Source organism: Eschrichtius robustus, chromosome 6 (genome assembly GCF_028021215.1).
Source record: "Eschrichtius robustus isolate mEscRob2 chromosome 6, mEscRob2.pri, whole genome shotgun sequence".
NCBI classification, from domain to species: domain Eukaryota; kingdom Metazoa; phylum Chordata; class Mammalia; order Artiodactyla; family Eschrichtiidae; genus Eschrichtius; species Eschrichtius robustus.
In genome coordinates this window covers 86258385-86283615 of record NC_090829.1, presented here as the reverse complement: position 1 = coordinate 86283615, position 25231 = coordinate 86258385, and the positions used below count along the sequence as shown (strand labels likewise).

General features: G+C 40.3%; 1 protein-coding gene across 2 annotated transcripts; it reads left to right on the top strand.

Annotated features, from left to right (window-relative positions):
- The first annotated feature begins 35 nt into the window (after positions 1-35).
- On the top strand, positions 36-24351 carry QTRT2 (queuine tRNA-ribosyltransferase accessory subunit 2). 2 transcript variants are annotated; one of them, XM_068546716.1, is made up of 9 exons: positions 36-266; positions 6623-6843; positions 7593-7648; positions 9354-9430; positions 11366-11578; positions 15504-15703; positions 17863-18014; positions 19945-20062; positions 22191-24351. In XM_068546716.1, exons 2-9 carry the CDS (start codon positions 6644-6646, stop codon positions 22207-22209), a joined length of 1035 nt encoding a protein of 344 aa, XP_068402817.1. In that variant the 5' UTR covers positions 36-266; positions 6623-6643; the 3' UTR covers positions 22210-24351. The 2 variants fall into 2 exon arrangements, with proteins under 2 accessions (XP_068402817.1, XP_068402816.1); XM_068546715.1 differs by having other exon boundaries at positions 22031-24351.
- Positions 24352-25231: the final 880 nt, after the last annotated feature.

Genomic DNA, 25231 nt, shown 5'->3' with positions numbered 1-25231 from the left:
ACTCCCAGGAGGCTTTGCGCAGGCGGAACGTGTCTGCTCAGTTACCCATGGCAATGGTAGCAGTCCCTCGGCCTTGCAAACACCAAAGCTCATTTTCAATTACCTTTGCCTTTTCCTGGCGCCCGGTGATGACGCAATGCTCCCTGATTGGCTCTGCATCGGAGGTGGTGGTTCAGGGAGCCGAGAATTCTGAAAGCTGGACACGTGGTAGCGAACGGCGAGGAGCTTAAGGGGTCTCAAGCCCAAAAAAGTTGGGAGGTTTGCAGGTAAGTGCTCCCTTTCCCTGTTGGTGTGGGAGCTGCTACGCGTAAGGGGAGGCTGCTGCGAGAGAGTCGCGTCGCGTCTAGATGCTTCCTGGTTGTGTTGCGGTAACTGTGATTGTACTCGCGCCATGTCTCTTTCATTTTTCTGGGTCTCTTGGTGGATCCTGGCTTCTATAAATCCATATTCTCCCAAATCGTGTGAGCCTCACCGCATCTCAGAGAGAAAAGTGTCTCCTTTCGACCGGGCTCTGCTTAAAGGTCAAGTTTCCGTGCGCAAGTTTTTTCTAGACTCCCCAGGATGCTTTGGAGGGTTGGACCGATCTCGAACACCTGATCTAAGCGCTTCGCGAGGTCTGGGGCCCCTGGAGACGGCCCATGGACTGAAGCTAAATCCATCGTTATTGACTGAGCCTAGGTGTTCCCGGGGACAGTCCATGCTGGGATATGTAGGTTCATAAGGCAGCGTAGAGATTTAGACCCAGCTACTTTGTAGTTGTATGACCTTACGCAACTTGTTTAATAACTCTCGGACCCTCGATTTACTCATCTTTAAAATGGGAGCTATAGTACCTAAATCATTAGAGTGTGGTACCCATTAAAAAATCAATGTATGTAGAGAACTCTGCCAGGAAACGTAAACTGAAATAGACTTGAGATTTGTCAAAAAGATCAGGGAAGCTGTGCCCTCAAGACTACTGCAGCAATCACAGGACCTGTTCTGTAACTTGAGCGTTCATCAGAAGGGTGATGGTAGATTAAATTGTGTTACATCCAAGCTATGCAATATCATGAAGTAGTTATTTTAAAGGGTAAGTTAAATTCTGTGTCTCTTCTTCAGGAAAAATATCCGTTGTGTATTCCTGGGCGAAAGCAAATTTCAGAGAAGTGCTTATATATAGTATATTTGCATGTTTTTAATTAAAAAACACCCTTTCCCATACAAGTATATTTAAATGTTTGTGTGCATATATAGAAAGGTTGTAGAGGTTGGAGGATGGATAGAGGCAGAGAAGGGAAATAAAGGAAAACAAGAACAGTAATAACAGTATAGCGAAATGGAAAATATGACTGTAACATTATATCTTAACATTACAGTTAATATATAAACATTGCATGTGTTTATGGACAAGATGGGACTTCTAATAGACTACCAGCCTATTAGAGTACAGCCTCTAAAGGCAGACTTCTATGATTTAAGTGGCTCTGCCACTTGGTAAATGGTGACTTTTTTAGCCTCAGTTTCCTCATCTGTAAAATGCCCATAATAATAGCATCTGCCTTAGATTGACATGATAGTACATAATAGTGGAGTTAACATGTGACTAACAGGACCTGATACATAGTAAACAACCAATAAATGTTGCTACTGTTGTTGTTATTTCTTTAAATAGGTGAAACTAATTTAACTTTTCTTGTGATTACTGACATATTTGGACTTACTCCTGCCATCTTATTTTGTATTTTCTATTTTTGATGTGCTTTTTGGTCTCTTTTCCTCTTTTTTTCCCTTAAGTATTAACCAAGTTTTCTTTATCCTTCCCTGCCCCTCCCCAGCGGGTTTGGGAATTATCCATTTTCAGTAATCTTTTAATGCTTACTTAAAAATTTTTAACACGCTTACTTAAAGTTTAACATTATTCATGATCTCTCTCCTCCTCCCAAATAGTGTAAGAATTTTAGAATAGTACCTCTGAATAATCTCCTCCTCATCTTCCGTTACTAGTTTCTAGAATTTGAGTCCATCATTTCTATATGTCTTTCTTAGTCAGCTCAGTGCACCATATTGTTTAGAAGTCCTTCAGACTTTTTTTGCATGCATATACAGACAGTGTACAGTGTGTGTTTGTGTGTGCATATTTATAAATATATATATGCAATTTTTCTTTTGCAAAAAATATGTTCACCTAAGCCTGCTCTTTTCCCTCAGTGTATTGTGGTCATCTTTCCATGACAGTCTATAGAGAATCCATTAAGAAACATTAAAAAAATCCCTTTTTTCCTAAGGGAATGGAAGGAGGGGAGAAATATGTGGCAATGGAGGTATTAAGATACGTACAGTGCTGCCACAAGTGCAGGGAATCTTGGTTAGCCCTTGTAAAAGCATAGATCTACTTGTCCTTAAAGTGATTAAGAGTTTTTCCATTAACCATTATTTCCAAATGGCTCTTTTAATGGTTTTTTAAGACTTTACCAGGAAGTGAAAATATAGATGTTTGTATATTGAGAAAAGCACAACCCCAGAAATCTTAGAAGAGACTCACAACAAGTGAAAGGGAAAAGGGTAATGATATGAAGCCAAATAAAAACCAGTTAATATTTTGGAGACCGTTAGTTTGTTTCTTGAGAACTTTGCTTGGATCAATAGACTATATCACTCCAAAAGCATGTTTTAAAAATATGTACATGAGGGCTTCCCTGGTGGTGCAGTGGTTGGGAATCCGCCTGCCAATGCAGGGAACACGGGTTCAAGCCCTGGTCCGGGAGGATCGCACATGCCGTGGAGCAGCTGGGCCCATGCGCCACAACTACTGAGCCTGTGCTCTAGAGCCCGCGAGCCACAACTGCTGAGGCCCGTGTGACTGGAGCCCGTGCTCTGCAACAGGAGAGGCCACCGCAATGAGAGGCCCGTGCACCGCAGCGAGGAGTGGCCCCTGCTCACCGCAACTAGAGAAAGCCCATGCGCAGCAGTGAAGACTCAATGCAGCCAAAAATTTAAAAAAAAAAAAAAATGTACACGAATATGTATATGTGTGTATATATTATATTCACATTACTCCATAATAAAAACTTTTTGTGTTCAAGCCCCTAGAAAAAAGGTGCAATTATAAAAACACTAACCACAAATTGATCAGTAATGAGGAAAGGAGAAAGCTGGGTTCAAAGCTGGACAAAGTTGCATGTTATTTTTTAAATGTTGATTTCCAGCTAAAGTACATTCTCTGATGCTTTCCTCAGATTTCTTAATATTTGCATTCATCCTCACAATACACAGAATCACCAGTAACAATTTATCTATTACAGTACTTTTCTTTAGACACATTTGTCTACTTTTCCTTGCTTATACTTTTTCCTTTGATGCCGTGTCCATTTACTGTGATTAGGGTAGGACTCTTAAGAAACCCCGAACAGCAGAATGTGAGTACATAGCATCAGAGTCCCATACTGTGGAGAGAACCAAGTGGGTATTTCTCTCCAGCTGACCTAGTGGGTTCAGTACACTAAGCTAAGGATTTTCAATTTCATCCTTAAAGTTATGGAGATTAAACTTTTGTGCATTGTATCACAGGAGGACCCGTCTCTGCATCTAAGAGCATGGTGGCTGAGGTCCTCTAGAACTACAACGGACCTGTAATGACAGACCTTGGGTTAAGAATGAAAGAAGCTATTTCTTCGATTGAGGAAAGAGTGGGAAGAGGAGATATGCATATACAGACATTGTATTACTCTCACTTCAAAGATGTAATCAAAAGCTCAGGCCTCTTGGCAGAGACCTGGGTTCTAGACTAAGTCTGATTAATCTTGCTTAGCCTCAGATTTGTTATTGTGGAACGGCAGAGGGGATGATGAAGTTCATGAGGAGCTCTCAGTTTGGCGTCTCAGGTAGTAATGGTCAGACTTAACTATTTTCAGCATTTCTAAAGTCCGATGGCAATCATACATTACCTGGGATGTCAAACAGAGGTTTACTAAAGCACTGCGGTTTGTTGTTTTTACCTGGAATTGAGTTAACTTGACATGGAAAAGCACATTATCTCATGCTTGTCAGCAGCTTTGAGTGTCAATCTTTTATGTTATTTATTAATAAACTGGAAAAATGAAAGGAGGGTTTGATGGGGAGAGATAGTAATAAAAATTGGTAGCATTCTAGAATCCTAAACTTCATTTTTCACACATCCTAGTTTTATCCTATGAAGGCTCTTCCTACTTTTATATGGATTTAATTTAAAATACAACTCGTGTGTACATTTAAACTCTTTACAAAAACTTAAGCAGCTCAGATAAGACAGAATTTTTGGAGTAAGGGGAGGAACCAGCAAATTCTTCTCTCTAGGCCTTTCTGAAAACACGCGGGACAATGCAGTTTCTTCCATTCTCAGATGTGTGTGAGGGTAGTAAGCGCTAAGTTGTTGCAGTATTAGTAATCTTGGTCCATTAAATTTTCATTAGTTCTTATTTATGTTTCAAAAACCTATTGTTCCATATTTGTTTATCAATAAGTGATTGATTAGTGATTCTAATAGTCAGAATAATAGGGTTGATTCATTAACTTTGAAGTGAATGTCTTACTTTCGTGCTTCCCCCGCTTCAGTTCTCTAGAACTTCCTTAGATTGCAGAATACATTCTTTAACTTTGCTACAAATGGCTTCCAAGCTCTGTTAGTTTAAAAGATATTTATCACTTGAAACCAGAAGGTTATGTGTATTATTTGATAAATCAATAAGGAGTATGAGGGACTTCCCTGGTGGTCCAGTGGTAAAGAATCCACCTTACAATGCAGGGGACACGGGTTCGATCCCTAGTCAGGGGAACTAAGATCCCTCAAGCCTGCGTACCACAACTGCTGAGCTCGCACACCTCAATGAGAGAGGCTGTGGGATGCCCACGCTCTCTGAACCCCGTGAGCCACAACTAGAGAAAACCCGCACGCCACAACTAGAGAGAAGCCTTCGCGCCGCAAGGAAAGATCCCGCATGCCTCAACGAAGATCCCGCGTGCTGCAACTAAGACCCGATGCAGCCAAAAGTAAATAAAATAAATAAATAAATAATAAATCTTTTTTTAAAAAAGGAATATGACTGTATAAACTAATGACTCTTGTATTTTCTATATTACCTCCTCATTAGCCTGTAATTATATTTATTTTTTTGGTATAAACTTTCTTATATTTTAGCAGTTTTAATGTGTAATAGCATGGCTTTAAAAAAATAGCTTTTATATTACCCTTTGTTAAAACATAATAACTTTTTTCTCTTAACACTCTCCATTTCTGTGGGTTCCAGTGAGACATTTTATCTTTGTGATAACTTGAAATAATGAAGGTAGAGTCACAGAAAATTGACCAGCCTTTCCCCAACTACTTATACTATTTTTTATAATTCATGTTTAACATGAAATCACTTATTGAACCATACGGAAAGTAGTTATTCTTTTTTCTAAAATTCAAAAGACTGTTAACTATTTTATTTCAATATAAAAATTTATAACTCCCAAAAAAGTAATATTTGCATTCCTGAATATTTTTTAACTAACGATAAATAATGCTTATTTATTTGGTAACATCTTAAACAATGGTTGACTTTCAGCGTGTGGTTTAGTATAATGCTTAAGAGGATAGGATCTAAGGTTGGAACCTCTCAGAGAGCTGTATTAATTTATCTATTAATAAAACTGGGCCTAGCCTAACTGGCAAAAATTCCAGAGGGTATGGTATCAATACTTGCTGCAGAGACGCTGGTATTTCAAAATGCTGGATATCCAGTGACATTTTGCAAATGATCTGCCATGCCTGGTTACTAAGTTTTACAGGGCATTTAAAGAAGTGGGGCCCAGGATTTGCTTCACTGAATAATAATTAATTAACACAGTCCAACAAAGTAATTGACCATGTTTTCTGATTTTTTCCCCTGTGCATCTGTGGAATTTAGAAAGTATATCTTTTTTGTTAATCAAATATTTTTCCTTCCCAATTATAAGAGTAATGCAACGTTGCTTACGAATTGCATGGATGTGCCACACAGTTTCTCACCTCTATTTGGACACCATATAAGAACAAAGTTGGAGAATAATCCCACCTCTCTGACATAACCTCTGTGTATCTTTTGATGTATGTTCTTCCGTATATTTTAATAAACAGCAGAATGCTGTTTTGGAATCTGTTTTCTTCATTTAGTTACATATTAGGAAAAATTGCTATGTTGCCTAGTATTCTCTCAAATTAGAGAAAGAAAAAAAATGGATCAAATCAGTAATCAGTATTTCCTAAGCAGTATGACCTTTCTCTATACACATTTTCATGGCTGAGAGCAATCCTTGGCTTCACAGTGCTCTTTCCATGATTAGTCTTTACTTCTGTCCTTCTGCTTGTTTGGTTTCCATCAGCTCGGACAAAATTTCCATGACTGAATTTAAATGTGGTTGATGTCATCATATTGTGCTGGGACTTTGGAGAAGGTGTCTTATTCTCTCTGTGTCTTTTCCCATTCCCCTATTCCTGATATCTAAAAAAATCCTAGACTGGAAGTAATAACAAACATGCTATCTTTTTTTTTTTTTTTTTTTTTTGTAGTTTGCTTGGAAAAATGTTTAGCTTTTAGATGTCATGGAACTCCTTCTGAATGTAATGTACTTTTCTTATCAGGACCTAGAGGAACCCCTTAGGATGAAGCTAAGCCTTACCAAGGTGGTTAATGGCTGTCGCCTAGGAAAAATAAAAAACCTAGGCAAAACCGGGGACTGCACCATGGACATTCCAGGCTGCCTTCTGTACACCAAGACTGGCTCTGCCCCACACCTGACCCATCACACGCTGCATAAAATCCACGGGGTTCCTGCCATGGCTCAGCTTACACTGTCATCACTGTAAGTATGAGACGTGATCGTTCACATGTCAACCCTGGCAGCAGCTTGGTTACCTTAATAAGGTGTGGTAAAGAGGAAGACTTTTTTGCTTACGTGCAAAATTTGTAGGTTTTTTAGAATGAAATCAGAAGAGAGATATCAAATATTATACATCATCTGGCCCTAATCTGGAATCATGGGCCAGACCTACATGATAGAGCTGCTTCACTTTTCCATACCGCCCTCATTGCCACTGCTCCCAGGGGTGACAGGGCCTGGAATGCTCTATGAGGGCTAAACTTGGAACCTAGGGGCTGTCTTCACGCACCAGCCTCAAAGTTTTCTCCGTCTCTGCACATGTTCTACTCTAGGGAAACGACTAATGGAGTGAGATCATTTTGTGTAATGTACATACTGACCTCATCCCTAATTGAAGAATCTGCTATAAGATCAAATAACTCTGTAAGACTGTGTTAATAACAGTGATTTTAAAGGGACAAGGGACAAGAAGAAAATCTAGATATTCTGAGGCCGTTGCTCTTTGCCAATTTCTCCTCTCACAGAACCACTTGCAAATTGAAGAGCTTTGCTCTGGCTAATGAACCCAACCTAATGAGTGGGGGACTCTTGAATAATGGTGTACTTGGTTGTTTGAGACTACATTTACTGTCATGTAGCTTGTTTGGGTGAGAAGAGGGTTTCAGTTGTTGCACAGGGTATCTGTAGAATGATTCATTATTATGTTACATAGTTTTCTGTTTTGCTTACAGGGCAGAACATCATGAAGTCTTGGCAGAATATAAGGAAGGAGTTGGAAAGTTTATAGGTAAAAATTAATCAAGTTATTTGTGTGTGCCTTGTGGTGTATTAATTTGGAGGTTGGAGATGCTGTTTATTCTTTGATCCTTCATTCATACATTTATTCATTAATTTAATAAGCATTTAATGAGTATCTAAGAACCAGGAACCCCTTTGAACTGGGGATTCAAAGATGAGTGGGAAACAATTGCTGCCCTCATGAAACTCAGAGCCTAGTTGGGGTAAAGATAAACAGGTAATTCTAGTAGAGTGTGGTGACTACATTTGCAGGATCAGGTGTAGATACAGGTATCATGAGAGCCCAGAGGAAGGAACACATAACCTGCTGTTGGGTCCATGTGGAAGGAGGTCAGAATAAAGGAAGGATTCTTGACAAAGAAGATGAGGGGGCGCCTTAGCTGGGTCAAGGAGGAGTAGGAGTTAGCCAGGTCAGGAGGTGGGTGCAGTGGTGGTGGGAGACAGGTGTGGGCAGACACTCCAGGCAAAGAGCAAAGACCTAGAGGTGAAGGACTGCATGGGACACACCTAAGATCCAAAGCAGGCTTGTCATGTTTGAGCCTAAAACATAAGGCAGAGGATGAAGAATTTATATTCAGCTATATTCTGATATGTGAATATTATCTTCTGTTCCAGAAATAGGATTTTGAATGCTGATATATGTGTCCATTTATTTATAGGAAAGCTTAGCAGGGACAGCCAGAGAACCAATTCTTCTGTAGACCATTTTCTTTTGAAGCTTTTTCCCAATATCTAGGACTCACTTAAATGAATGAAGGTCCTGCTTCCATTGGTTACTCAGTCCTCTGCTTCTGAGGGAAACTGCATGATGACTTGGTTGTCACAAGGGCCTGTGTTTCAGTAGAGGAATTTATATAATATCGTTTTCCTTGATCTGAGACCAATTTTAATAACCAGCTTTAAAGTATACAAGCGTATAATTAAGTGAAAATAGCTAATATAAGCTTTCTAGAGATAATTGTAATAACTGAAGTTGTAGACAAAAAGGTGGAGAACTGCAGAGATTTTTGTTTGCTTTATATTTTTGGTCTTTTTTCAGCAAAATTCTATTTTTTTTCTTATGAAAATGCAGCATATGAAATTTAAGTACATATGGCTTAGTAAACTTTTTTTGGATTTTTTTTTTTTAAACAACTATCTTTTTGATTAAAGAACCTAAGAAACTGGCATCTTGAGTAAATGAAACTTATTGAAAATGAGATCCATTTGCAATGTCCTGCAGCTTTTCTATAATTCTGCCCCTAGGGACCCATGGTGTGGGCTGGATTTATTATTAATAAGATTACCTATTGACTGTATAATTTCATCTTTCCAGTAGCTAGTTCCCCTTGGATAGTGCCTAGAATGACCATACTTGATATTAAATTCTTCAAAGCAAATCAAGTAGGGTCAACATATCATTAAACACTTTCATTGTATCATACTTCAGGTTATACCTTTCTTTTGTAGCAACTCACTATGTCTTTAGACATGAACCTTTACGTTTAATTCTTCTTTTAGGTTGGTAGGTTTCAAAGTAATCTTTTCGTTCATGTTGACAGCCCTCCTACAATTCTAAGATAAAGTAGGAGCAATTTATTGTGTTTTAGACTTGCTTTATCCAGCAGTACACATTATGAAGCTGCTCTCTGTTACAACACCGTATAATTGTTGATGTAAGTGCTCTCAAGGGTTCTTTTTTTATGTTTATACAGGCATGCCAGAATCACTCTTGTACTGTTCCCTGCATGATCCAGTCAGCCCTTGCCCAGCTGGTTATGTAACAAATAAGGTATGTTCTCAGAAGGTCCTCCAAGGCTGAAGGTTTTTCTCAGGAAGTCAGCCTATGGGATCTCTCAGATGCAAGGATCCCACTGCTTGGGATGCTGACCTATTCCAGACCCCTTTATGCCTTCTCTTTATTTCTACGACTATAGTGGGATGGTGTGGTTTATAGGAGTTAGAGTGGGGCAGCCCAAGGATGAGGTTAAGGTAAGGACTGTATCCTCAGCTTTTTCACTGTTGCCAAAAATTTGGGAGTAGAGAAAGGTCAAGTACATGCCAAAAAAAGAAATTGCTATGATGGTAGAAAACAATAGTCTTTGGATACCATGCTTTATTTGAAGTTTTAACAACCTCAGGAATAGTGGGGAAAGTTGCTGATGAGTGTTATCACATGTATAACTATATATAGTAGAATCTCAGTATAATACTGCTGTTTAGAACAGAATTTGAAAAAGCTGGAGATTTTAGCTAGTGAAAAACAGTATTCAAAGGACTTCCTTAAAAGTTTTAACCTGAGATATGGCCCCATTGCATTGTCCCTGAGGACAGCATTCTGGAAAAGCTTTAGTATATATTGCCCTTTACAAACACAGTTACTTTTCCTGCACCCACTTTATTGATATCAACAATATCTATTAATCTTACCTAAGATAACTATTTTAAATTTGTCTTCTGTTTTACACTTCTTTTCATTTTGTAATTTGAATTCAAAAGAAAATATTTTGACCTCGGTTGTCTCTTCCATTTATAAGGGAGAAAGGATTCATTTAAACAGTGTTCTTATGCCAGAATAAAAAGATTGTATGTGGCCCCGCATTTATGTCCATCTCTTCTAAGAAGAGAGATGCTGTAGGGAAAGGAATAACCAAAGGAACATATAGAGATTCTTGTGTACTATGGGATTTATGTCTTTGCACATATTTCTGTATCTAACTCAATCTAGTAAACACTTATTAAACATTAATAATGTGTGAGGCCCCAGACTGTGCGTTTGGGGCACAACCATGAATTCGGATACTCTAGTCAGACATATATACAATGGTGTGATAAGGGCTATCTTTTCTTTTTCTTTCTATTTTCTTTGTTTGTTTATTTATGGCTGTGTTGGGTCTTCGTTGCTGCGCACGGGCTCTATCTAGTTGCAGCGAGCAGGGGCTACTCTTTGTTGTGGTGCACGGGCTTCTCATTGCAGTGGCTTCTCCTGTTGCAGAGCACGGGCTCTAGGCACGCGGGCTTCAGTAGTTGTGGCTTGCGGGCTCTAGAGCGCAGGCTCAGTAGTTGTGGCGCACGGGCTTAGTTGCTCCGCGGCATGTGGGATCTTCCCGGACCAGGGATCAAACCCATGTCGCCTGCATTGGCAGGTGGATTCTTAACCACTGCACCACCAGGGAAGCCCCAGGGCTATCTTTTCTGTGAAAGAAATAAATACAAATTGCTGAAAGAGCTTATAAGAGTGAGCAATTGATTATGCCTAGTAACGTTTGGGGAACACAATAGAGTAGATGGTATTTGAACTCTTATGTCTTGAATAGTATTTTACCAGGCAGAGAAGTAGGGGAAGGCCATTTCAGTCAAAAGGAACAATGTGAACAAAGACAGAAGAATTAAAGTCTATGGTGTATTCAGGAACAGCAGGGGGCGGGGGAGAATGGAAGACTGGGCTTCTGGAAAAGTAATTATAGAATTCTGAGTGCTAACTCAGAAGTTGGCTTGTGTGGCCATTGAAAGACTTTATCGGAGTCCCTCTGAGCTATCAGGTCCTTAGAGGATTTGGAATATAGTGTAGGAAACCTCTTTACCCACCGTGTCTAGGATATTGAATTGCCACCCTCTCTCCACCTGTAAAGAAGAATTGAGTTCAGGATTGCTTTGCTCATTTTATTATTTTCTTTTTCTTTGCATGTTACTCTTCCTAATCCCTCATCGTCTTGTCCCATGGCAGTCAGTGTCTGTGTGGGGTGTTGGAGGACGAGTGGAAATGACTGCCTCCAAGTTCATGGCAATTCAGCAGGCCCTTCAGCCAGACTGGTTCCAGTGCCTTTCAGATGGAGAGGCAACTTGTGATGAAACCACTTCCATAAAAAGAGCCAGAAAGTCTGTGGACCGATCCCTTCTATTCCTGGATAATTGTCTGAAGCTACAGGAAGAGTCAGAGGTAAAGCTGTGCCCCTCGCCACTCCTTTCTCTTAGAAACTCTCGCTAATTTACGTTCCGTGTTACCACCCTTTCTGCTCCTCCTTCTTCTCTGATCCTCATTTCTTGGTCTCTTACTCTCACCTGATTTTTTTCCTGATTGTTTTATTGCTCTTTAGGATTCTGTCTTAGGCTCTCTTTTCACCCCTCACTATTTGTTCTCCCCAGGCAGCTCCCCTTAGTTTTAATTGCTGAAAATTCTAAAATTGTGTGTGTAATGGAGATCGCTCTACTTAGCTTCAGAATTACATAACCACAGGCCTTTGCTGGGTTCTGTCACTAGAGTATTCCTCACGTGCTCCTCAAACTCAGAGATAACCAAACTCGGTATCTCCCCTCCTCACACCTGCTCTTCCTTTGGCTCTCCCTCAATACTGTCTCCCTTTGTGGCAGCCCCCAGCTCCTCAGCCCAGAGATTTGAGTCTTTCAAGACCCCTTTTAATATCCAAGTAATATTCAGTTTTTCACTCCACCTTGGTTCCTGTTCCCTAAATAAGTCTGGAATGTGCCCCTCCCCACCCTTCTTATCTCCTTAAGGCACAGTAAACTCATCATCTCATGAGCTAGGGAAGATGAAGCTGCAGCAGTGAATAAAGGATCTCTCTTTTTTTTTTTTAATATATATTTATTTATTTATTTTTGGCTGCGTTGGGTCTTCGTTGCTCCATGTGGGCTTTCTCTAGTTGCGGCGAGAGGGGGCTACTCTCTGTTGCTGTGCGCGGGCTTCTCATTGCGGTGGCTTCTCTTGTTGTGGAGCACAGGCTCTAGGCATGCGGGCTTCAGGAGTTGTGGTTGTGGCTCATGGGCTCTAGAGCGCAGGCTCAGCAGTTGTGGCACACGGGCTTCGTTGCTCCGCGGCATGTGGGATCTTCCCGGACCAGGGATCAAACCCGTGTACCCTGCATTGGCAGGCAGATTCTCAACCATTGCACCACCAGGGAAGTCCCTGAATAAAGGATCTTGATAGCAGAGTTAATAAAGCTGGAAATGGAAGCGTTCATTAGGAGAGAGCAGAGGAGGTGGGAGAACAGGAGATACGATCAGAGGAGAAGCTTTCAGTGTCTGATCATTTATGTAGAGTAATCCTGAGCAACAAGTGGGCCCCACTATGGCAAAAGCACACGGAGTTTCAAAAACATCATTACTTTGAGTTTACCAATAAAAAATATAATTTGGCTAATCAAGTTAATATACATGAAATAATTAGAGGACGCTTACTTGTTCTTAATAGAACTCTCAGTATGTGCAATAAGGGTCCAGCGTGGGACCATTGCTGTGGGTCTGCATTGTTAGCTCTGCGAATAGTTGTTTGCTAGCAATTGTCTTGAGCCAGTAATTATCCTCATAGGATAAGTAATGTTTGGATGAGGAGAAAGGAGGACAGGACGTGTGACGGAGCATGATTATTAGATGAGCCTCAAATCCCTCTTCTGTATTAAGTCAGCCTGACCATTTCACATTATTTCTATGCGTTGGTCAAATGCAGGGGTCCCTCTCTGTACCCCTTATGCTTATGCTATTGTCTTGACATGATTATTGATAGTGCCCCCTTTTACTTTTAAACGTGTCCAATTTTAGACAATAAATTATATGGTTATACGTCTTACACCCGTGAAAATGAATTTCCCAGATGGGGCTGTACCAGTCACGGAAAGGGGCAGACCTTGTAACTGTCTGCTTTGTATGTCTGCATACATCTTTTCCTCTTCCGGTAATTTCTTCCCCTCTTATTCACTGGCTCCTCTTACTCTGAATGCCCTTAAATATTGAAGCTCCCCAAGGTTCTGTTGTCGGCTTTCTTTCCTTCTCCATGTATTCCCTAGGCCAGGGATGGCAGATGAGTTTCATCTCAAGGTGCTTGGAGCTGCGCAGACCTGCTTGGTGCAGGTGCAGCAGGGCGAGGGCGGTCTGCTGGCTGGCTCTGTCTGCCATGGCAGCAGGCGTGGGGAGTGGCAGCACTGCGTCAAGCACCTACCGTTCTCTCTAGGCTGGGCAGTCACACTCTATATACATATCCCTGACTTTCGGTCCGTATGTTCAGTGGCTGATACCTCAAACCCAGAATGCACAAAAGAGAATAATCATCTGGCCTCCTCCTCCACTGTTTTCTTAGGATTCCCTGTCTTTGCTCTTCTCGTCATCTCCCTGGACTTCTGAAATTGGAGCCAGGAGTCATCCTAGATTTTTGTCTTCATCCTCTCCCCAGGCAACTAATTGGTCAGGTTGAGTTGATTGTACCTCCTGATGAGCTTTCAAATCCTCTCTCTCCTCTTCACCCCACCGCCACTGCCTTAGTCCAGGTCTTCTTCGTCTTTCCCTGGATGACTAAAGTCGTCTCCTACTACCCCATCCTACCCTCACCCTCATTCATTCTCCACGCAGCAGCTGAAGTGCCCTTTCTGGAGGAGTGGTCTGACTGTGTTCCTCCTGCTTAAACCAAAAAGCAAAATTCCCTCTTTATAGCCTTCCAGGCTCCCTCCCCATCCCTCTCTTCCACCAGAGAGCCACTGTTGATTGGTGTTTTTCCTTGCAAACCTTATTTTTTACAGTTCCATACACATAACTATTACATATATGCATGCCTCTATGTGGTTTTTGTTACATGAATATGATCATCTATTCAAAAATTTGCTTGTTTTTGTTTAACGATATCTTGAAAGTCTTTTCCTGTCAATGTATATGTTAATATATGTTCTGCTTTCTTTTTAAAACAGCTATATAGGAAGCCTACTATGAACATATTATATTGATACTTTACTTAAGCCTTTACTCTATTGATGGATGTTTAGCATGTTTCCAGTTTTTCATTATTCTAAACATCTTTCGCAAATAAACCTTGGTGCATATGAATGAATATATTTGTAGGAGATATTCTTAGAAGTGGAATTTTAGGATATATAAAGATAAAAGCATTGAAGTTTTCATAAGTGTTATCTACTTGCCCTCCCAAGAGGCTGAACTAATTTTTATTCTCTCTAGTTATCAGGGTATATAAGTGCCATTTCTCTAACACTTTTACCTCTGCTATGTTGCTATCTGTCTTTTAACTTTTTTGTCGGTGTGATGGGCAAAAATGGTATCGAATTATTTCCAGTTTTCATTTCCTTACTTTTGAGGTTTAGTAAGCTCTCCGGATATGTACGGGGCATTCACATTTGTTTTTCTGAAGTTCATGGTCACATATTTGCCTAGATTTCTATGGGGTTGTCATTTCCTTAGAGGATTTGTTGGAGCTTTACCTATGGTGTAGACATTTATCTGTTCCTCCAAAGAATAAGTTTCCCTTTGTCTTTGTTGATAGTATATTTCACTAGGGAATTTTTAATGTTTTTGTACTCAAATATGTCTGCCTTTTCCTGTAAGCTTTAGCTTGCTTTGAAAGGCCTTCCTTATCTCAAGACTATAAAAATATTCAACCTATTCTTCTAATACTTGTATAACTATATTTTTTATGTTTAGGTCTTGGGGCCGTCTGGAATTTATTTTTGAGGATGGTGTACAGTAGTAATTTTTGTTTTATCTTTTTCCAAGTGGACAGTCAGTTGTCCCAGCCAAACAGTTTTACAGTTCCTAAAGTTATTTCTAACTAAGAGATTTAGAAGTAACCTAAGGTAGACCAGGAAAGCCATTTATAGAAATTAAAACTGTTGCTTTTGTTCTTTTCCTCTTATACCTGCTTGGTGTGTGCTTAATTTAATCTAAGCTAAAGCCTGATTAACTATGTTGATTGCCTCAGCTTCTCTTCAGTCTTTTCTTCCCTTTTTGAGTGGCTTTCAAATTGTGTTCTTTGGAGCCCTAAGGGTTCTTAGGAAGGTGGTAAGGCTCATTTAAACAAAGGTCTCCACTACTGGAAACAGTTAAAAGCATTCAATCCTTTCTCACCTTAGGTCCTCCAGAAAAGTATGATCATTGGAGTGATTGAAGGTGGAGATGTGATGGAGGAGAGGCTGAGGTCAGCACGAGAGACAGCCAAGCGGCCTGTAGGTGGCTTCCTTCTGGATGGCTTTCAAGGGACTCCAGCAACCCTGGAGACTAGACTGCACTTGCTGTCATCAGTCACTGCGGAGCTACCGGAGCACAAACCGAGGCTAGTGTTCCGTTAGGGTGCAGGCTGAGCCTGGTGGGCTGCAGAGCAGGGGTGCTGCCGAAGGTGTGGTATGCAGTCTGTACATGGATGTGTCTTTTGATGTTTTGATTATGTTCTTTCTGGGCCGAGTCTGCTGAAGCAGACTGCGGAGGAAGTTTCCATCAAGGCTGTCTTGTCTTTGATTTCAGAATGTGGACCAGAGGACACTGCCATGTGAATTAGTTTATTTGATCCTCATTATAAGTGAGGGCAAGTGTTATACTGGTTCCCCTCATTCTTGTGCCAATTGTAAATATTGTTCTTTATTCACTATAACCTGGTGCCTGGGGACAGATATAAAGTCATGTGGAACCCTGGCCTTAAGCAAGGAAAGTTGAGGACAGACCTGGGATGCCTAGTGGAATGAAGATGGGTTCTGTCAATAAGGACCTTTAAGAAGTTCTTAGATTTGAGGCAGGTAGTGAGTGGTATTATTTTTTGAAATCAAGGTCACTGGCAACCCTAGTGGGGTTGGTTCTTTCCATCAATCACAGGATTCATTATGTGCTGGAGAGAAGAGTGATCTGCAAGATTCAAAGCTAAAAATCCCCAAGTTTCTGAGTATAGCCAATGTCTTATTAGACTATCCAAATTTTTTCTTTTTTTTTTTTAAACTGTAGTCTTTTATCCCAGTTGGTATGAATATGCGTGCTTTTTTCCTACAGATATATTAAGAGGTTTGATTATGGGGTGCTGCTTTATACCCCTGGGGCTGCTGGATATATATATATGTAATTTTACTACTTTTTTAAAAATCCAGGTATAGCTTGCAGTTAAGTATATGAATCTTATGTATACCCTGCTGAATTTTTATTCGTATATATGCTTGTGTAAACAGCAGCCAGAACAAGATATTGCCATCACCCCAGCCAGCATTCCCCCCGCCCCCCCGCCAGCCCCAGTGTTATCCCAGCTCTCTGTGTTCATTGCTTTCCCTCCTGTGCTTATTTCATTCTGGTGCAGATGATAGTTCAGCACTAGTATTTCTAGTCATTTTCTGGACTTCTTTTGAGTTAAGTGCTCACAGATGTCTGTTACTGGATTTGAAAGCTGGGATTGTTTTTCTTTCTATAAGTGTGTAGAAATGCCAGCTTCAGTTGGAGAGGAGTTCTAAAACATGACATTACTTGAAGGAAACTGTAGTCAGAAAAACCAGCATATATTTAAGGGTTCTGGTTGTTTAATATTACATAAGCCTTTTTTTGGACTTCTTTTAGAAATCAGGGAGTCTATAAGCTTTTCTCTGCCAGTGTGTAAAAGGGACTAGTGAGTAGAAAAACAAACATAAAAAATAGCAGCCAGCCAGCCCTCGTCTAGTGCATTTCCCCATCTTGTTTTAGTGGCAAAACCTGGTTGAATGTTATTAACACTCTCAGAAGTCATTACCCATTGCCTCTGGAAATACCATCTCATTCTACCACGCGGACATTTTATTAATGGAGAAAATAGAAAGAAGAATAAAGAAAGCTGACTAGATTCTTAGAGCCTATGGGCAGAGTTGAAATTCCGAGAGCAAGAATTGCTTCGTAAATGAACCTATGAAGAATACAGTAGATAAAAATGTCTTTCTTGAAGCAATTATGAAAAAGAATTATAAGCAAAATACAGTTAAAACATGGAAGAGTATTTGAAGGGGAAATAAAGCACACAGCTTTGCACTAAAAAAATCTTACGTAGCGGTTAGAAAGACTACAAAGTTCAGTCTGAGACTACGGAGGTTATTTCAGAAGGGATCAGAAGGGAAGGAAAACTAACCTTTGTTAAGCTTCTCTTTGGGACAGAAGCTACACTTTGTGCTTTTGCGAATATGTCATTAATCCTTACAACCAGTCTGTGAGGTATGTATTCTTGCTCTTGTTTTTAAAATGAGAAAACTAAAACTCAGAAAGGTTAAGAAACCTTCCCAAAGTAACACAGCAAGTAAATAAATGGCAGAGCTGGGATTCTGGTCCAGGTCACTCTGCCTCCAAAGCTCTATGTTCTTTCCACTACACCTCCTTATCTGCTGCCTGCCACGCTAACCATGATTTTTATTATTATTACTGTTAATGCCCTCTGGAAGACTCTCTGATTTCATTCCTGGCATTGTTCTTATGTCACTGTTCATATTATTTTCACAGGCTCATCTGCGGTGTTAGCCAGCCAGATGAGGTGCTCGAGTGTATTGAAAGAGGAGTGGACTTATTTGAGAGTTTTTTCCCTTATCAAGCAACAGAGCGGGGATGTGCCCTGACCTTCAGCTTTGATTACCAGCCGAATCCTGAAGAGACATGTAAGTCTTTTGAAGTTAATCTCTGTGTTACCCTTAAATTCTCTCTATTTCCTACCAATTTTTGCCTTGAGTTACAAGCCAGAAATATGTGCATACTATAAAGCCGGCCTTTTATAAAACTATGTCTTTGTGTCTTATCTGTCCGCCCTGGCATGTTGGCACACAAAACCAGGCACTTAATACTATACACATAGCTCCTCAATGTTAGGAAGTGATTTTGTAGTGAGCAGAACCGAGAAAAACAAAACCTCTTCTATTAACAACCTGAAAAAAGAGCATTCAGAGTGAATAGTGATGAAAATCTAAGAAAAGAAAACCTTTGAACTGCTTGGTAAAAATTAATTTGTTTTTTCACAAAAGAGTTCTTGTCTGCTTTTTGCAAACCCCATGCTATTAATATACAGGGAGTCTCATCCCCTCTGATCCTAGTGTTACTTTTGCTTTTTTGGTTTTTTATACATACTGAGATGTGAAAGCTGTTTTCCTCTGCTAATAGTGCTTTGAAGCACTGCCATTTTCTTTTATTGTTTAGTTATTCAGAAGTCAAGAAAATCAGTTTCAGATTCTAACATTTAACTGGCAGTAGAAAAGGAACCAGGATACAGACTTTGGGTTGGGGTCCCTTGAAGTGTCTGCACAGTGTTTCAGGAGAATGTTGTGTGCCTGGTCTTCCGTCTGGCCTTCAGAGTGTGCTTTCTGTTCTCTCCTCCTGCTCTCCGTTGAACTCTTGCTCTATCACCGCCAACCTTAAATTTGAGTAGGGCCAGAGACTTCTTTAAGGGTTCATTTTATTCCCCACAAATGATGAAAATTTCATTCAGAATATGTTACATTCCTATAAAGCAACTTAAGCATTAATCTAAATGGAATTAGTTCTAGAAACAAAATCAATCAAGTTGATCAAATTCTTATATAGAAGAGGTCAATTTTACTGTCTTTTAGACAGACTAGAATGTAATGTATATGGATAGGCATACCATAAACACTTTATACATGTTCATGACTTCATTTACAAGTGAAATTATCTCTGCCAGGACATAGGTGACTGATAGGCATTCTGTACCGTGAATATGCAAAACTCTACAAAGAACATGATATTGAATTCTCTGGAACAAACACGTTCCTTTTGGGCCAGAGAAAGCCAAATTTCTTTATGATTGGGAAAACTGAGTTTGAACATTTTTATGCAAGTATTATGAATCACATTTGTGTACGTGTGTATAGTAAATTGAGGCTTTTTGCCAATTACAAAGTGAAAATTCCAAAGGAATAAGTTGCATAATGTAGGCAGCAATTCCCCCTAGTAACACCAGTTACTATGCAAAGAGCCAGCTGCTCTGAAGAGAGGCAAGTAGATAAGTATTTCTGGTGTTTCTCTTGCAATTCCAGGAATGTTCTTTCTTAAAGCAAAGAGTTCAAGGGAACAACTCAAGTCCCCATGTAACCCTGGATTATCTGAGCTCCCTGGAAGGCCAGAGTCTCCATGCAGAATACATAAATTAAAACCATATTCTACTTTTAATCTGTTTGGAACATAGGCAGTTACAAAGCCCAATTAATTTGCATGTACATTATAATAAGACATAACTCCAACACACAGGCACACACACACACACACACACACAGACACACACACACCCCAGCTGGTTTTTTAAAATCATTCCTTGGCAGTAAGATTATAAGATATATACTTGTAACTACTATTCACTTAGACATAGTTGAATCTCCAAGTTTTGATACTATAGATAATAGGTCATTGATCATCTTGTTACATATTGCTTTTTTTTTCTTGTGCTATTTCCTTCCGATAAGTTCTGAGGGGTGGAATTACAGGGTCAAAGGGCATGAAATAGTAACTAAAATAAAATTCTCCCAATGGCCACTCTTTATCTGATCTTCATTCAAGACTTTTTGTTGGTTTGTCCTTTAGTATTGCAACAAAATGGGACACAGGAAGAAGTAAAATATGTGGATCAAACAAAGAAAAGTAAAACAACCAGTTGCAACCAAGAAATGACATCATTTGAAATTAATCTGAAGGAAAAAAAGTAAGGAATTTTTTTTTTAAGTATGGATTTTGATTTCTGACTTTTTCATTTCAGTCTGTTTTGAAAGTTTATATAACTGTTCCCTTTTCAGTTCATGACTTCATAAAATATTTATAGTTGGATATTGTTTGGGCCTTCTCAAATTCAGTGCCAGCAGTACTCTTTTTTTCTGCAGATGAATTTGTGTACTTTGTCTTGTCAGAAAACTGAGGCTAGATAACTGTTGTTTTAGAAGAGCTGTCAGAAAAATTAGACCAGATCCATTGTTTGGTGTTCTTTACTCCTTATGATTACTTTAAATAATAACAGTGTAAAATAAGGATTTCAAGATAAAATATTACAACAAAATTTTTAAATTTTAAGGAATTTAAGCCATCTTGGTTATACACAGATTATAAATCTTAAATAAAATATTTGCCTCTGGAAAGACTGAACTAAGATATCTTATAACTTTGTATTTGGCCAAAAGTGGAAATAATCAGTGAACCAGTGAGTGGTTTTTCTGTGAACTTGGTATACTCACTTTAATGCTGGGGTGTTTTTGGTCTTACATAAAGGGACATTTTAGGGACTCAGACTTATTTATGTCTATCTAGTAACAGTACAGACTTGAAAATTTATGAAAGAATATGAAATTCCTAGTTCTTATTTCTATAGTGATTTCTTAATTGTAGGTCTGTAATGGTGATGTTTATCACATTTGACTTCTTGAAAAATAGCCAAGGAGATTCATTTCCATTTTTAAAAAGCTAGGGTAATATAAATGGTTACTACTAAAATTCACTTTACATTATAGATATAATTGGAAACTGCGGTATTTTTATCATCAGCACTAGAAGTTTTGGAGATTTGGCGTTCAGATTGTAGCCTTGCTTGTGACTGTGTGACCTTGGTCAAGTTATTTAACTTCTTTTTAATAGCTGATAGAAGGTAGCACATATATAATGCTTAGCATGTACCTAGCAGTGTCCTTTACTATATTAACTTATTTAATTCTTGTAACAACTCCATTAGGTAGGCACTGTTACTACCTTATTACATTTCAGATGAGAAAACAAAGACACAGAGGGAGGTTAAGTGACTTTCCCAAGTGAGTTGTGAGCCAGGAACCAACCCCAGGCATTGTAGCTCCGTAGCCCTCCCTCTGAAACCCCTTGGCAGTCTTCACTGGTAAAGTGACAGGAAAAATGCCTATCTCGGGCTTCCCTGGTGGTGCAGTGGCTGGGAGTCTGCCCGCTAGTGCGGGGACGCGGGTCCGGGCCCTGGTCCGGGAGGATCCCACGTGCCATGGAGCGGCTGGGCCCGTGCGCCCCAACTGCTGGGGCCTGCGCGCCTAGAGCCCGTTCTCCAAAACGAGAGGGGCCGCCGCGGTGAGAGGCCCGCGCACCGCAGCGAGGAGTGGCCCCGTCTCGCCGCAGCTAGAGAAGGACCGCGTGCAGCAATGAAGACCCAATGCAGCCAAAAATAAATAAATTTATAAAAAAAAAAAAAAAGCCTATCTCCATGGGTGGTTGCAGAGATTAAATGAGACAGTATATGTAAAAGTTTTTTGTAAACTGCAAAAAGCTATGCAAGTAAAAGGTCATATCATCTCTTCTAATATTAGCTCTGGTGGCAAGTGGGAGAAAAGTGTCATTCATCAGAACAGTGTCTCCTAACACTTTTGTGTGCCTTTGCAGTGTGACTAACCCTGCTCAGCAGGAGGGAGCGAGCACGTGACTCTTCTGCCGCTCCTTGGTAAGCCTCAGTCTAGGAGGCTGTATCCATCTGAGGAAGACTCCTGAGTCTCCTGGCCCATTGTCTTCTCTGTTAACTTTTGACCACATTGCCGTCTTAAGCAGGTGCCTGGCACTGTTTGCCAGTTGTGTTACTAACGATTGGTTACGTGCCAGCAGAATAGGTTAGTCTAGGTTGTCGAGGTCTTGTTTTCCTCACTTTCCGGAATATCGTTGTAACTTCCTTCCTCAGGTACCAGGAGGACTTTGATCCGCTCGTGAGAGGGTGTCCCTGTTACTGCTGTAAGAATCACACTCGTGCGTACATCCACCATCTGCTGGTGACCAACGAGCTGTTGGCTGGCGTCCTGCTTATGATGCACAACTTTGAACACTACTTTGGATTTTTCCAGGCCATCCGGGAAGCACTAAACAGTGACCGACTGGCACAGCTGAAAGAGCTCATCCACAGGCAAGCATCTTGAGACCTGGTATGCATCATCTGACTCTTCACATTGAGCCTGCACCACGGTTGTAATGTGGGAAGAAGAGAGCAGGAAGTGATCTTCACTTTAATCACTTATATTTGAGGATGAAGTCTACTCAAATAAGGAACATCTGTACTGTACTCTGCCCACCTGAGGCTAAAGAGACTTCTTCTTACGACTGAGATGACCTAGAATGACCTAGATTGATCAGAAAGAATTGAAACCTGACCTTGAATATTTCTGCGCTAACCCTTTTAGTCAACAGAGATTCGTTTAGTCAAAGATAAAAGCTTTAGATGTGAAGGGACAGCCTTGAAGTGGGGATGATGAGAATCTAAGGGTTCACTGAGTTGGATTGGAGCTTGAAGGGAGTTGATTGGTCATGAGTAGCATGACCTCTGTGGACACATGCCTGTTGACCAAGAAGGAATTTGTCTGATTCAAGAGTTTTCTTCATTTTAATCCTTATATTCTCAGGGGTCTCTTTTGGACACTTGTGCCTTCCAAGCTGTCCTGGCAGTGCAATCAACCAGAAATGACTCTTGTGATTTAACCACGCTCACATCTCCATGGAATGTGGAGCTCACACATTGCTCCAATGACCAGTTGGCTGAGGGCACACTCTTCGTTTGACCCTGTGGTCTTTCTGTGACTTGTCTCACTAGAGTCAGTGCAGTTGCCTATTAGGAGCTGAAAGTTTGCCTAGCTGCTTTCATCTGGTCGTACAGATCCACTGTGGTCTGCCTTTTAGTCTCATTAAGAGTCGAACCACATAATAACTGGAGCTACGTCACCTGGGGAGATTCAGTCACTGTGTGTTCACTTGGACGGAGCCCTGGCCTGCCAGTTAGAGGATTGGGTTTCAGTTCTACTCAACTATGACACTTGGGCAAATCACTTAACCTCTCCATGCCTGTTTCCTCCTGAACAAATGGGGACAGGCAAAGTGAATAGTACTAAACGAATTTCTAAGGTTCCATCTAGCTCTAATATTTGGGGAACAAGAAGTTTTAGATTGGAACCATAGCTTTATGTGTATCCTTGTTTATTGATCACTATTGGCCTGATAAAAAATGCAGTGGTGCCAGGAGTCAGGCAACAGTAGAGATATTTGAGAGCCTAAAAACGTTTAGCCTGTGGATTTTAAAGTGATTGGTAAATTGGCATCAGCAGGTCCTGAGGCTGGGAAGACCTTCGCTGATCACCTCTGATTCTCTGAATTTTTTTTCTGCTCTTGTCAAAGGAATGACATTCATGTTGATGGTGTAACAGGTGATTTTTATTTTCTTTGTGCTTTTCTATATTTGTCAAGTTTTCTATAAGAATACACATACATGCACGTTTCACACAGTTTTTATAAAAACAGCAGAACCAAAAAGATGCCTTTGTTTTGTTTGTAGGGGTATAAAATATATTTGTTTTACATTCTTGTGCTACATTTTTCTATTTGTTCATTTTAGTGGGCATTACTGAACCTTGTTTTTAATTATTATGTGGTTACTATATTTTTATATGTAGGGCGCCCGTCTATACTGTTTTCTTTTATTAGTGGTTTAAGAACGTCCATGAATTCCAAAGCTCATGAATTCCAGAATTCATGGATATTCTTACAACCTCTCCTCCAATTAATGGCAAGGATACTTATGAAAGACAGAGTTTCTGTTCTCAAGAATCTGCTTGTTTAGGGCTTCCCTGGTGGCGCAGTGGTTAAGAATCCACCTGCCAATGCAGGGGACATGGGTTCGAGCCCTGGTCCGGGAAGATCCCATGTGCCGCGGAGCAACTAAGCACGTGCACCACAACTACTGAGCCTGCGTGCTGCAACTACTGAAGCCCGTGCACCGAGAGCCTGTGCTCCACAACAGGAGAAGCCATCGCAATGAGAAGCCTGTGCACCTCAACGAAGAGCAGCCCCCGCTCAACGCAACTAGAGAAAGCCTGCGCGCAGCAACGAAGACCCAATGCAGCCAAAAATAAATAAATAAATAAATAAAATTTATTAAAAAAAAAAAATCTGCTTGTTTTGAAATATATTGGATTGGAGTTGTTCATATGTTTATAACTCCTGTTCAGTGCCAAACCCATTGTTGGAGGAGTATTAATAAATATCCCAGAATCCATATAAAATTTATGAGTTTTATTTGTGTTCAAAACTGAAAATTCTGTCCAACTTTGTCCATTTTTCTGGGTCTTTTTCTTATTAGCACATTTGAAAAAAATGTTCCTTTCCTTTAATGTAAATCTATTAAGGTCAATAGCCAGTAAACATTTTTAATTAAAAAAATATACTAGTCTGGTTTCCTGTAAATAGCAATGAGTCTATTAAACAAAACGTTAAATTTCCATGGTACCAGAAATGCTCTCCATTAGAAAAGAATTTTTCTACACCTATTCTATCTGTAGTCATTGTTTTAAGTGCACTCACACTAAATGCAGAATCCAAGAAAGAGATTCAGGGATGCACCTGTCTTTTTACATTATATAATCAAGGGCCTTAAGGCTATGCTAGCACATAATAAAAAAATAATATTCGCCACAATCTATGGAGTACTTTTACTGTGCCAGGCACCTTAGTAAATGCTTTCCACACATATCTCATTGACTCTTAGAGCATGGCTGTGAGGTGTTGATACTATTATTCCTAGCCTGAGTTTCGGGAAGGTTGAGTAGCCTGCCTGAGGGCCTACCAGGAATTTCTGGAAGGTTGTCTAAGGACCTACCACTAGTCAGCTCCCAGGTTAGACTTGGCGCCATCTGACTAAAACCCAACAGTTACCCATTGCACTAGCTTCTTCCTGGTGGCTTACTCCTGAGTTGAAGGGGCTGTGAGAAGTGAGGACTGAAGAGATGGGCCTTCTGGCCCCGAGGTGCGGGGTGCTTCTGGAGCTTTGCTGCAGCTCAGTCCTGGCTCCCACTCCTCCACTGGAGACTAGCTGGCCCTGGCCTGTGTGGCCCATGGTACCATG